The sequence below is a fragment of the Molossus molossus genome, unplaced genomic scaffold, assembly GCF_014108415.1.
Source record: "Molossus molossus isolate mMolMol1 unplaced genomic scaffold, mMolMol1.p scaffold_m16_p_6, whole genome shotgun sequence".
In the NCBI taxonomy this organism is placed as follows: domain Eukaryota; kingdom Metazoa; phylum Chordata; class Mammalia; order Chiroptera; family Molossidae; genus Molossus; species Molossus molossus.
Genome location: NW_023425399.1, coordinates 62,616,624 through 62,629,128, shown reverse-complemented (window position 1 = coordinate 62,629,128; position 12,505 = coordinate 62,616,624). Strand labels below are relative to the sequence as shown.

General features: G+C 38.6%; 1 protein-coding gene across 1 annotated transcript; it reads left to right on the top strand.

Annotated features, from left to right (window-relative positions):
• The first annotated feature begins 5,421 nt into the window (after nucleotides 1-5,421).
• Nucleotides 5,422-8,022, top strand: TXNDC2 (thioredoxin domain containing 2). The gene is made up of 3 exons (XM_036245946.1): nucleotides 5,422-5,530; nucleotides 6,089-6,376; nucleotides 6,602-8,022. The coding sequence occupies exons 1-3, from the start codon at nucleotides 5,422-5,424 to the stop codon at nucleotides 8,020-8,022; spliced, it is 1,818 nt and encodes a 605-aa protein (XP_036101839.1).
• Nucleotides 8,023-12,505: the final 4,483 nt, after the last annotated feature.

Below are 12,505 nucleotides of genomic sequence, written 5' to 3'. Positions count from 1 at the left end.
CCTACCCTGCCGGTGTGGCTCAGTGTTTGAGCATTGACCCATGCACCAAGGGGTCGCTGGTTCAATTCCCGGTCAGGGCACATGCCCAGGTTGTGGGCCCAATCCCCAGTGCGGGGCATGCAGGAGGTGGCCCATCGATGTCTCTCTCTCTCTCTCTCCTTACCCCTCTAAAATCATTGTATGTCTCTGGTGCCTCCCAAGATGCCTCCCCAACACTGGAGCCCAGAAGGAACCACTCTGAGCAAGTCTGTGTGCAAGCCCTTTTAAGAGGACCTGCCCAGGACTCCAGGAGCCTCAGCCTCCCTCAGCCTCAGTTCTCGCTGGTTTTTACAGCCAGAAGTGATGGGGACTTCTCTTCCTGGCACTGGAACCCTGAGCTGGGGAGCCTGGTGTGGGATGGAGACCCCTTACTTCTCAGGGAGGACCTTCCCAGCTGAGGTATCCTCTTGCTTTTATCTGACACATGTGGGTGTGGGGCCAGCCCGTCTGCACCTCTGCCCCTCCTACCAGTCTCGATGTGGCTTCTTCTTTAATTTTGTAGTTAATAGGACTTCCATTCAACTCAATGTCAGGCGGTCTGAATGATGGTAGTTCTGCAGCTTAGTTGTAATTTTGATGTGGTTGTGGGAGGAGGTGAGCACCACGTCTATCCATGCCACCATATTGACTGGAAGCTGTCCATTCTTTTTTTAGCTCTATCTCTATTCTTTTTTAATTTTAATCCCCTTCCTTTTTTCTGCCCAACCCCTCACCATCTCCCCTCTGGTAACTATCAGTTTGTTTTCTGTATCTATGAGATTGCTTTGGTATTTTTTGTTTATTTGCTTTGTTTTTTAGATTCCACATATAAATGAAATCATATGATGTTTGTCTTTATCTCTCTGACTTATTTCACTTAACATAATACCATCTAGGTCTCAGGTGGCAAGATTGTATTCTCTTTTATGTTTGAGTAATATTCCATCATATAGATACATCTTTTTTTTCCCTTTTAATCCTCACCCTAGAACATGGAGAGAGAGAGAGAGAGAGAGAGAGAGAGAGAGAGAGAGAGAGAGAGAATATGAGAGAGAATATGAGAGAGAAACATCAATCAGCTGCCTTCTGCATGTGCCCCAACTGGGGATTGAACCAGCAAGCCTTTGGTGCACAGGCAGACGCTTAACCAACTGAGCCAGGGTATATACATATTCTTTATTTATTCTTCTATTGATGAACATTTCTTGGCTATTGTAGATAATGCTTTAATAAGCATAAGGGTGTATATATTTTTTCTAATTACTGTTTTCTTTCTTTTACTTTTCAAATAAATCCCCAAAAGTGGAAATGCTCGGTTATATGGTAGTTCTTTATTTTTTTAGAAATCTTCATACTGTTTTTTTTTTTAGTCTCACCCGAGGACATTTTTTCATTTTTTGTTCAGATAGAGCGGGAGGAAGAGAGAGAGAGAGAGAAACATCGATGTGAAAGGGACACATTGAGTGGTCGCCACCCACACGACCCAATCAGGGCCGGGGACAAACTGCAACCGAGGTACGTGCCCTTAGCGGGAACCCAACCCGGGTCTCTCTGGACCGCAGGCCGTCGCTCTAACCGCTGAGCCAAACCGGCCAGGGCTTCATACTGTTTTCAATAGCATTCTACGAAAATGTCTATTTCTGAAAATCTGGAAAATTCAGAAAAATAGGAGAAATAGTAAGCAATTTACTAATCTGCCTTGACGGTTAAAGCACCTAGAATACTTTAGTTTTTCCTGTGTTTGTTTTTATGACACTGAGAAACTAGGTAAAAAATAATCCTCTAGCCGTGGTTGGTTTGGCTCAGTGATTAGATTTGATTGGCTCATGGACCAAAGTGTCTCAGATTCTATTCCTGATCAAGGGCATGTACCTAGGTTGCAGGTTCAATCCCTGGCCCTGTTCTAGGTTGTGTGGGAGGCAACCAATTGATGTATCTCTTATATCAATGTTCCTCTTTCTCTCTCCCTCCTTCTCTTCCACTCTATCTAAAAATCAATGGAAAAAATAGCCTCGAGTGAGGATTAACAACAACAACAACAAAATAATAATAAACTTCAAATAGATATTTAAATGGATCTATGGCTTTATTTTATGTGAGACCACAACAACATCTTTTGGATTTGGGGGATGGTCTAAAGGAAAGTAGGATATGGTGAGTGAACCAAGTAAAATCCAAGAGAAACTAAATCCAGGCCTGTGCAATGACTTACACAACCAATTTTTTCTGATCATTTCAGCAAAAAATACTGAAACAGCAGTCATATCAATAAGAAAAAATAGGATGAGAATATGATGTGTAGATAACCTTGCACTTAGAGTAATCACTACTCAATGAAGGCTTTTATTGAAGATAAACATTCTTATATTCCAGTGGCAAGCACACAACCTATGCTATGTTGATCTGATTACAAAGATGTTCTTAATGGAGAGCAATTCTCTGTGACAAATGCATCTCTAGTTTAGTAATATGCTCTATCAGTTAACAGATACATGATTTGAACCACATAGAACTGTAGTTTAACCTTCCAGTTAAATTTCTTCAGAGATGATTGTTCTCATGCAGTTGACATATCACTGCAACATGGGACTGTCACTTGCACAAGGGACATCATCCCCACCACGCACCACAGCCCTCATCCAGTTGCTTATCATCCCACATCAGAATCTGCAATAACTCCCAGCTGGTATCGCCTCTTTTATGTAAAGTCTTACAAATAAAGTACATTTCAAAGATTAATGCAACAAACCCATGTATGTATGTCTGCCATCAAAAATGAACAAATGTTAACATTTTATTTCTAAATATGTGTGATAAACATACAGACATATTTAATGAAACAAAGGAAATTGAAAATAATAGATAGAATTGAAGTCATTTTTGATCAGCACAGGGGGTTAAAACTGCAGCGGATGGTCAACCAGTGTGGCTCAGGGGATGAGCGATGTCCTGTGCAACAAGAGGTCACCAGTTCCGTTACTTATCAGGGCTTGATCACCAGCAGGGGGCATGCAGGAGGCAGCTGATGGGTGTTTCTATTGCTCCCTCTCCCTGCTTTTTTATCTAAAAATCAATTAAAAACATATTTAAACACACACACACACACACACACACACACACACACACACACAGAATAAACTGCAGCATGTGAAACTCGGGAGGACACAGTTGGATCCACAGCAGCTGCTTGCTTGCTGCAACACCAGAGCCTAGTAGTTATGAGACCATGTGGTCTGCAAAGTCTAGTCACTCTCTACCCCTTGACAGAAAATGTTTGCTGACTCCTACTATACTGGTGAACATGTTTGACAAGGAAAATATGCAAAATATATTCTTAAGTGAAAAGATTACAAAATTCAGTTGGCCCTTAAACACAACAGGGTTAGTTGCACCAACACCCTACATAGTAGAAAATCTGTATAAAACTTTTTTTTTAATAATTTTTTTTATTAATTAATTTTTGTTACAGATGTTTCTCCTTTTCCCCCCACTGATCCCCCCTCCCCCTCCCTCCCTGCCCTTTCCCCAGATTGTTGTATAAAACTTTTAACTCCCTCCAAATTTAACTACTGTTAACTGGAAGCCTTACTGGTAACATAAACAGTCTATTAACACATATTTTGTATGTTATATATATTATATACTGTATTCTTATGATAAAGTAAGTTAGAGAAAAGAAAATGTTACTAAAAACTCAGAAGGAAGAGAAAATACATTTACATACAATATTCATTGCAAAAAACAATCATGTATAAGTGGACCAATGCCATTCAAACCTGTGTTGTTCAAGGATAAACTGTAATACCTTTTGGAAAATTATCTCACTTGAAAATGTCTACATATGAATATAAGAAAGACTAAAATTATACTTCACAATATTAATAATGGAGATACCTGAAGATTAGCACTGTGAGTAATTTTTATTTTCTTTTTGCTTGTATATGTTTTCTACTTTTTCTGTTATGAGTATGCATTATATTTATAATTATAAAACCAAAATATTATGCAAGTATGATGTTTAAAAAAAGAGACTATTATGTAGTCATTGTATGTGGTAGAAATGAATTTCACGCCGTGTTTATTCCAGCTTCTAGTATACGTCTCTGTACTGTAGAGGTTGGAAAACTAAAAGCCACATTTTCTTAACTCCTTTGCAGTTGAGGGTCTGGATACAAATTACATTCTACCAATAGATGAACCTGCATGAGGAGGAGACTGTTATCTGCAGCTTTGTCCCCTTCTGCAGGGGCCCTCTGGTGGGAATGGGTGAGGGGCCCTGAAGCAGAACCTCAGCATTTATCTTAGAGAGAGTGGTGGGGTGGCTGACTCACCTCCGGATTGAAGCTATAACAGAAAGGTTTTGAAATCAACAGTTCTAGCAGTGACTTGATGATTCCTCCCTTCCTGATATCATGGAGATTGCAGCCCCCGTGGGAGGCCAATTTCGCAACTAGGAATCAGTTTTTGACACCTTGCCCAAAGGCAGTCTTTCCAGCTATTTTTATACTTCCCTAAATCTTTCTATGTCTATAATAGCTGATTATGTGTTTTCTTGAGAGAACCATGACTGACATAAGAGTTCATAAGCAATCTGTGGACAAGCTTGTGCTGAAAAAAAAAAACATTTTATGGCAAGTTAAATTAAAATTATTTAGAGACATCAATATTTCAAGTTTCTTGGAAGAGGGGAGGCTAAGACACATGTATCTGTTCTCTTGGTTCCCTATCTACTGGGATGGAAGAAGGTGAGGTTTTTATTTCTTCCTCTCAGTTATGGATTCCTCTGTGTTACTATCTACTCCCATCCAAATAGCTCAAACAGTGCATCTGACAGTCAGGCAGGACTTTTCGGAGGAGGTTAATGTGGTCAGAAGGAAACACTTAGTAGATGGTTACAGTGGGTGAGTCATGCAAGAAAAGCTGGAGCTGGAGAATCCTAGAGGGAGATTGTAGGAAAGTTGGTTTCAAGTTACCCATCCTGGACAGGGCATTTGGCGAACAGTACAGCACAGTGTAGTATGCAGAGTGAGGCCTTGGAAACTGCCCCACATTCTAGCTTTGTAACCTTAAGTGAGTTATACAACTTCTCTAAAGCTCAATTTTCTCATTTGTAAAGTGAGGGATCATAATGGTACTTACCTCAGTGGTTTGTTGTGTTATAGAAAATAATGCCTATGAATGTGTATCAGTCACTAGGCACAGCCTCACGCACAGTGTGGCCACCATAAGTGAGGCTGTCATGAAACTCTCAAATATTACTGTTGTGAGTACAGAGAGGGGAAACCATCTGTAAGTACTATCCCCATATAAGTTGCTACTCATTAAATGATGTTAGATTGAATAGCTTGAAAAAAGTTGGATAGTACAGACTTGTCTTCACTATGAGGCATTTATGAAGTAGAAATGGATATAGACAAAGAACTGGAAATGGAAAGTGATAAAGCTGGAGCCCTAGAAGAATCGAAAATGAGGCCAGACAAACAAGCAGAAACATGTGAAGGTGATCCTAATGGTAAGAGGGAGGGAAGAGGGTTGCCTTAAGGGACCTATGTGCTCAGGGAGTACATAGTAGTATAGGACTAAGCTGAGAAAATTGTAGTTTTAAAAAATTTATATAAAGGATATGTGTAATCACATGATGCTTGACCTTCTGTTGAATGTGATTATTCAAATTAATACATCATTTATAAGACTACATTTGTGAGCTCTAAGAATGACACAGATCTTCCCTGTAGTATATAATCAGAATTTTTATTTTATTATTATTATTTTTAAATTTCATTATTTTATTTTTTAAAGTACAAGTACTTTTTTTTTTTCTCTTTATTGACTTTTAGGAAAAGAGGAAGGGAGAGGGAGAGAGAGATAGAAACATCAATGAGAGAGAACATTGATTGGCTCCTTCCTACATGTCCCCCACTGATGCTCAGGCCCACAACCTGGGCATGTGCCCTGACCGGGAATCGAACCGGTGACCTCTTGGTGCATGGGTCAATGTTCAACCACTGAGCCACACCAGTCAGGCTTATTTTAATTTAATTAAATTAATTTTATTTGCTCTTTTGTTCAGAGAGTCCACTATTACGGGTTCTGTCCAGCAATGTGACTCTCCTGGTCCCAGAGTTCTTGGATCCAGCACTTACACCGGATAAGGCCTTTACCCATGATGTCAAAAACATACAACACATGTCTGCAGAGGAGTCCAAAGTTCCACAGCCCGAGAACATATTTCTCCCTGAGCAAGATGGTGACATCTCCAGTTTCTCAGCAAAACCCATGCAGCCCAAGAAAGGCGACACCCAGAATTCCTCAGCAAAAACCATCTGGCCCAAGCAGGGTGACACACCCAGTTCCCCAGGCAAAACCATCCTGCCTAAAGAGGGTAACACCTTTAATTCATCAGAAAAAAACACTCTTCCCAAAGAGGGTAACACTGCTAATTCCTCAGGAAAAAACACCCAGTCCAAACAGGGTGACATCTCCAATTCCCCAACCAAAACTATCCCACCCAAGCAGGATGACACGACCAGGTCCCTGGGAAAAACCACCCTGCCTAAAGAGAGTAACACCCCTAATCCCTCAGAAAAAAGCATTCCATCCAAGCAGGTTGATATCCCCAAATCCTCAGCAAAAACCACCCTGCTCAAGCAAACTGACACCTCTAAGTCTTCAGCAAAAACCATCACGCCCCAGCAGAGTGACACCCTTAATTCCTCAGAAAAAAATATCCTGCTCAAGCAGGATGACACCTCTAAATTCTCAGAGAAAAACATCATGCCCAAATGGGCTGACACCTCCAATTCCTCAGTCAAAACCATCCTGCTCAAGAAAGATAACACTCCAAAGCTCTCAGCCAAAGTCATTTTCCCCAAGCCGGGTGATGCCCCCAGATCCTCAGAAGAAACCATCCAGCCCAAGAGAGAAAACACCCTCAAGTCCTCAGAAAAAAACATTTCACCCAAGCAGGGTGACACCTCCAAATCTCCAGAAGAAACCATCCAGCCCAAGAGAGACAACACCCTCAAGTCCTCAGAAAAAAACATTTCACCCAAGCAGGGTGACACCTCCAAATCTCCAGAAGAAACCATCCAGCCCAAGAGAGAAAACACCCTCAAGTCCTCAGAAAAAAACATTTCACCCAAGCAGAGTGACACCTCCAAATCTCCAGAAGAAACCATCCAGCCCAAGGAAGACAACACCCCCAAGTCCTCAAAAAAAAACATCCCACCCAAGCAGGGTGACATCTCCAAATCTCCAGAAGAAACCGTCCAGCCCAAGGAAGACAACACCCCCAAGTCCTCAAAGAAAAACATCTCACCCAAGCAGGGTGACATCTCCAAATCTCCAGAAGAAACCGTCCAGCCCAAGGAAGACAACACCCCCAAGTCCTCAAAGAAAAACATCTCACCCAAGCAGGGTGACATCCCCAAATCTCCAGAAGAAACCATGCAGCCCAAGAAAGACATTACCCTCAAGTCCTCAGAAAGAAACATTTCACCCAAGCAGGGTGACATCCCCAAGTCTTCAGAAGAAACCATCCAGTCCAAGAAAGACAACACCCTCAAGTCCTCAGAAAAAGTCATCCAGCCCAAGGAGGATGAAAACCTCAAGTCCTCAGAAGAAACCATGCAACCTGTAGAAGAAGACATCTCAGCGGAAGAAAAAGTGGAGCTCTTGAAGGTCAACATGGTGAAAGTGATCCTGAACAAAGAGGATTTCGAGTTGGCGCTCAAGGAGGCCGGGGAGAGGCTGGTGGCCGTGGATTTCTCTGCCACGTGGTGTGGGTCTTGCAGGACCATCAAGCCCCTTTTCTGTTCCCTGTCTGTGAAGAACGAGGATGTAGTGTTCCTGGAAGTGGATGTTGATGAGTGTGAAGAGCTGGTGAAAGACTGTGAGATCATTCGCATTCCAACCTTTCAGTTTTATAAAAAAGAAGAAAAGGTGGGTGAATTCTGTGGTGCCCTTAATGAAAAACTCAGAACAATCATTGCAGAATTAAAGTAATGCATTCTGAAAGCATTGCAAAGAATCAGCTGTTTATAGCTTGTGATATTTTATTTCCAAAAAAGAGGTATTACAAAAGTGTATGTCCAAATGACACCTAATTATAAATTATGAATATTAACTCTGCCTATTTCAAAAAGTAGTCAAAGCCCTAAAGCATACAGTAACTATATTTTTCTTGATAGGAAAGTGTGATATTAGAATTTCCTTTGGTGGAGATTGGAAGTTCAGCTATGCCCTGTTTTTCAATCTTGATTTTTTTTTTTTGTTCACCCTTGAGCAGTTAAATTATTTCATTTTAGCAGAGGTATTAGAAATTGAGATAATTCTATATAAGTACGCAATTTAAAGAGGAGTGGAAACTTCTCATGTTCACATATCTTTGGGGTTTCTGATAAGATATTTTTGTAAATAAAGAACCTGAGAGATTCACATACCATATCTAACCTTTCTCTTGTACTGGGAGTGCTATGGAGGCCTTGGGAAGTTTCATGGGCCTGACACCCCTGATTCATTGGTGGTAGAGCTGACACCAAGGCCATGCTTCCAGATTTCAAGTCCAGGCCTATCTTACTAATAAGTGTTCACAAAATCTGAGACAGAGCTCAAAACTCTGGTGTCTCAGGCCAAGAGCTTTATTATTCAAATTTAGTGTGATCCTTGGTGCCATTGTGACATCAACTCCCTGGTGGCAAAGTTCCTGTCTTGTCTACCTGGTAACTGAGTTTCTGATACCTATTCCCAGATGTCTCAGAGCCCAAAGGCCTGGGGTCATAGATAGTGGCTTAACCTGTAATCTTATCCACAGCAGACACGTTCAAAAGCCCCCAGTGGATACCTAAAACCACAGAGATTACTGAACCCTACATATACAATATTTTTTTCTATACATACATACCTTTTCACTTGAAGGTTTCTCTTTGGCATATCTGATTGCCAGCATCACTACTCTTGTGCTATTATCAAGCAAAATAAGGGTTACTTGAACATAAGCACTATGATACATGATAGTCAACCTGATAACCAAGCCACTACTCAGTGACTAATGCGCAGGGAGCACATATAAAGTATAGGGATGCTGGACAAGGGATGATTCACGTCCTAGGCGGGACAGAGTGGTATGAGATAAGATTTCATCATGCTACTTAGAACAATTAAAATGTAATCAAGTGTTAAGTTTTTGCAATTTAAAGTTTGTGAATTGTTTATTTCTGGAATATTCCATTTAATATGTTCAGACCACAGTTGACCAGGGTATAACTGAAACCATGGAAAATAAAACTATGGATAAGGGAGGAGTACTATATGTATATATTAAATAACTGCATATATTCATTGTATACAATTTGATGATTTTGGACATATGCTCATACCCATGATATTAACATACTCATCACCTTCAGAAGATTCCCTGTGTATCCTTTTTCTTTTTTTGTATTAAGAGCTCTTAACATGAAACCTACCCTCTTAATAAGTTTTTAAGTGTACAATACCATATTGTTAACTATAGGCACTATGTTGTACAACAAATCTCTAGATCTTATTCATTCTGTATAACTGTAACTTTATACCCATGAAACAACAGCTCGTTATTTCTCTCCCTATTTGTCAGCCACTATTGTATCTTCTGCTGGTTCAGAATGTTTTAAAGAATTTGAACTAGTTGTTAACATTTCGAAAACATTTCAAAAACCAGAAATATGTTAACATATTGGATTTTAGATTTTCTTGAAAAATTGTAAATTATGGCAACCTGGACTTGCATTTCCTCAAGAAACCAATCCAATGTTAGGGGCTGAGTGGCAGCTACCTCTGTTAGAGTGGCATGCGTTCTCCAAGCCACTGCTGAGGAACCTGGCTGGCTTCTGGATCCAGCTGAGTTGCAATCCTTATGTTCAGTTAACCGCAGGAGTGGGACTGCTCCAGCTACTTCCATTGTGTGTCTATCCCGACTCTCCTTAAAATCTCAATCATAGACCTCATTTAAGCCATTAAAAACAACTATCTAACAGCAGCAAACAAAATACTATACATATTTGGCCTTTTTTTCCCTCAAAAGATTTGGAATGATTAATGATAAAGCTAATCAACTAATAAGAGGAAATTAGAAACATGAAAATAAACACTAAGTCAACTCTGGGGGTTCATGCCATTGCTCTGATTGAGTGGCAAATTTTGTCTGATCTTCTTAGCAATGGGGAGGTGTAAGGAAAAAAGGAAAATTCAATTAATACCTGAAAGGAGCAAGCATTGAATTTGAAAAAAGAATCAAAGCTTTCCTGTAACTAAGTTCCTGAATAAAAAATGTTATCTGAGACCTTACGTTTGAGATATTAAACAATGCATAACATTCTTGACAATATTTCTTATAATAAATTCAGAAACAATTTTTATGTGGCTATTCCTGGTAATACTCTTTCATAGAAGCCAAAGCTCTCATAAAGCACTTTCTCATGAGAGGATTCTGGATTCAAGGTATATAAGTATATATTTTCATATATATGAAGTTTTACTAGTGATTCCTATAGCTGTTGTTTTGTTTTGTAGAGAGAACTTACCCTGACTTTCTCATTCAGATTTGTTCCTATTTTCCATATTGAATAAGTCTGGTTTTGATATAAAACTATCTGCTTAGACATTTAGTCCCAGGCTTCAATAAATTAACCCAAGTCCTCTGCTACCAGAGCCCCATTTGGACAACTTAGTGAGCTCCACAACACTAGATTGTGTAATTTGAAGGACCAGGGACCCTGAAACCTAACATGAATGAATTACACCAACTGTTTTTTTCTGGGACTGTAATATATATATATATATATATATATATATATATATATATATATATATATATATATATGTTACTAAGTGATGACATGGACAATGACCTAAAAAAAATCCTTGAAAATAGTTGTAACAGGTTTTTCATGATATTTTATACCATTCCTGGTATACGTCAAAGGAAGAAAGCAAAGCACAACTTTGCAAAGTGAATTCTGTTGTGTCAAGAAAATGTGGAGCAAACAGTGTGGCTCTCTGGTGACGTAGTTTGATCCAGGGACAAAATCTACACTACCAGAGCATCAATTTATGTTCTTCAAACCACTCACCATAAGCACCATTTCTCTTAACTATTGGGGTAACAGTCAAACAGTAACTATGTCAAAGTTATGTTCTCTGGCAGAAAGTTTAAATAAGGACATTCTATTTTGCTAATTAAGAGAAAAATCATGAACTTAAATGAGCCAAGCAATTGTTATCACCTCTGATATTTAACATGAAGGAGATATAAGCATTTTTAAAGAGAAAGAAGATTCCAGATAATCATACTGGCTGTGAAGGATGATAATTTAAAAAGAGCCTTAATTAGAATCAATGGAAAAACAATTTGAATTGATAAGAGAACTCAACGAAGTGATAGTATTCAGAGTAATAGCCAAAAATCAATAGTTTCCTCTTGCCTCAGTGACAAATAACTGGAAATCATTGTGGAGAAGGTTTCATTCACAATAGTGAAAATAAAAGATAATTAAAATAAAATATCTAGCAATAGTACTCAGAACAGTAAGGATTATTAAGTTTAAATGTAAAAATTCTGAGAGGTATAAAACAAGAAACTCTGAATGAATAAGACACAGTTAATTTTCCCCATTGGAGAAAAAAACAGAAAGATGTTGATTCTTTTCACTTAATTTAGTAGACATAATGTAATTACAAACCCACATTTCAATGAGATCATTGGGAGAACTTGACAAGATACTTTAAAATTCACTGAAAATCATAGCTAAAAGTAGGTAAAAAAAGTCTTGATTGATAAGCAATGAACATCCATTTGTCCTATCAGATAGTAAAAATGTATAATTACTTTAGTAATTATATAGTAAGTGTAGTGACACCAATAATAGTATTGATGGAGGGAAAAAAAATCAATGAAACATAATAGCAACCAAGAATCAAACTTTGGTATGTAAGTAGTAATATATGAAAAAGGAAACATTTCAATTTGATGGAATATGAGTGGATTATTTACATTCTGTTTCCATGCCAGACACTAAAATAAATAAAAGTTGTATTAAAGAATAAAATATAAAATATGAATTATTTTAAAAATTAAAGATTTAATTAAATATTAATCTGATTCATAGATGGAAAAGGAATTTTCTAAATAAAAATACAATTAAAGGAATAGATTTGCGTATATTAAAAATTTAAGTTTTTAAAATTTTTTATTTCTTTTAATTTTTAAAAATTTATTAATTTATTTTTGTTACTAATGTTTCTCTTTTCTCCCCCACTGATTCCCCCCTCATCCCCCCGTCCCCAGCTTTTTTTTCCATGTCCATTGTTCATGCATAGATGTATATAAGTTCTGTGGTTTATCTCTCTCCCATCACCCCCTCTTCTGGGGATTGTCAGTCTGTACCCCACTTCCATGTCTCTGGGACTACCCCATTCCTCAGACTGTAATGTTCATTATATTCCACAA

Bases quoted from the DNA above. Each gene is read 5' to 3' on its own strand.
- TXNDC2 (XM_036245946.1), top strand. From the start codon at position 5,422: ATGGATATAGACAAAGAACTGGAAATGGAAAGTGATAAAGCTGGAGCC. The intron at 5,531-6,088 runs GTAAGAGGGAGG...TCTTTTGTTCAG, and splicing joins ATGTGAAGGTGATCCTAATG to AGAGTCCACTATTACGGGTT. The intron at 6,377-6,601 runs GCAAAACCATCC...CTAATCCCTCAG, and splicing joins TGACACACCCAGTTCCCCAG to AAAAAAGCATTCCATCCAAG.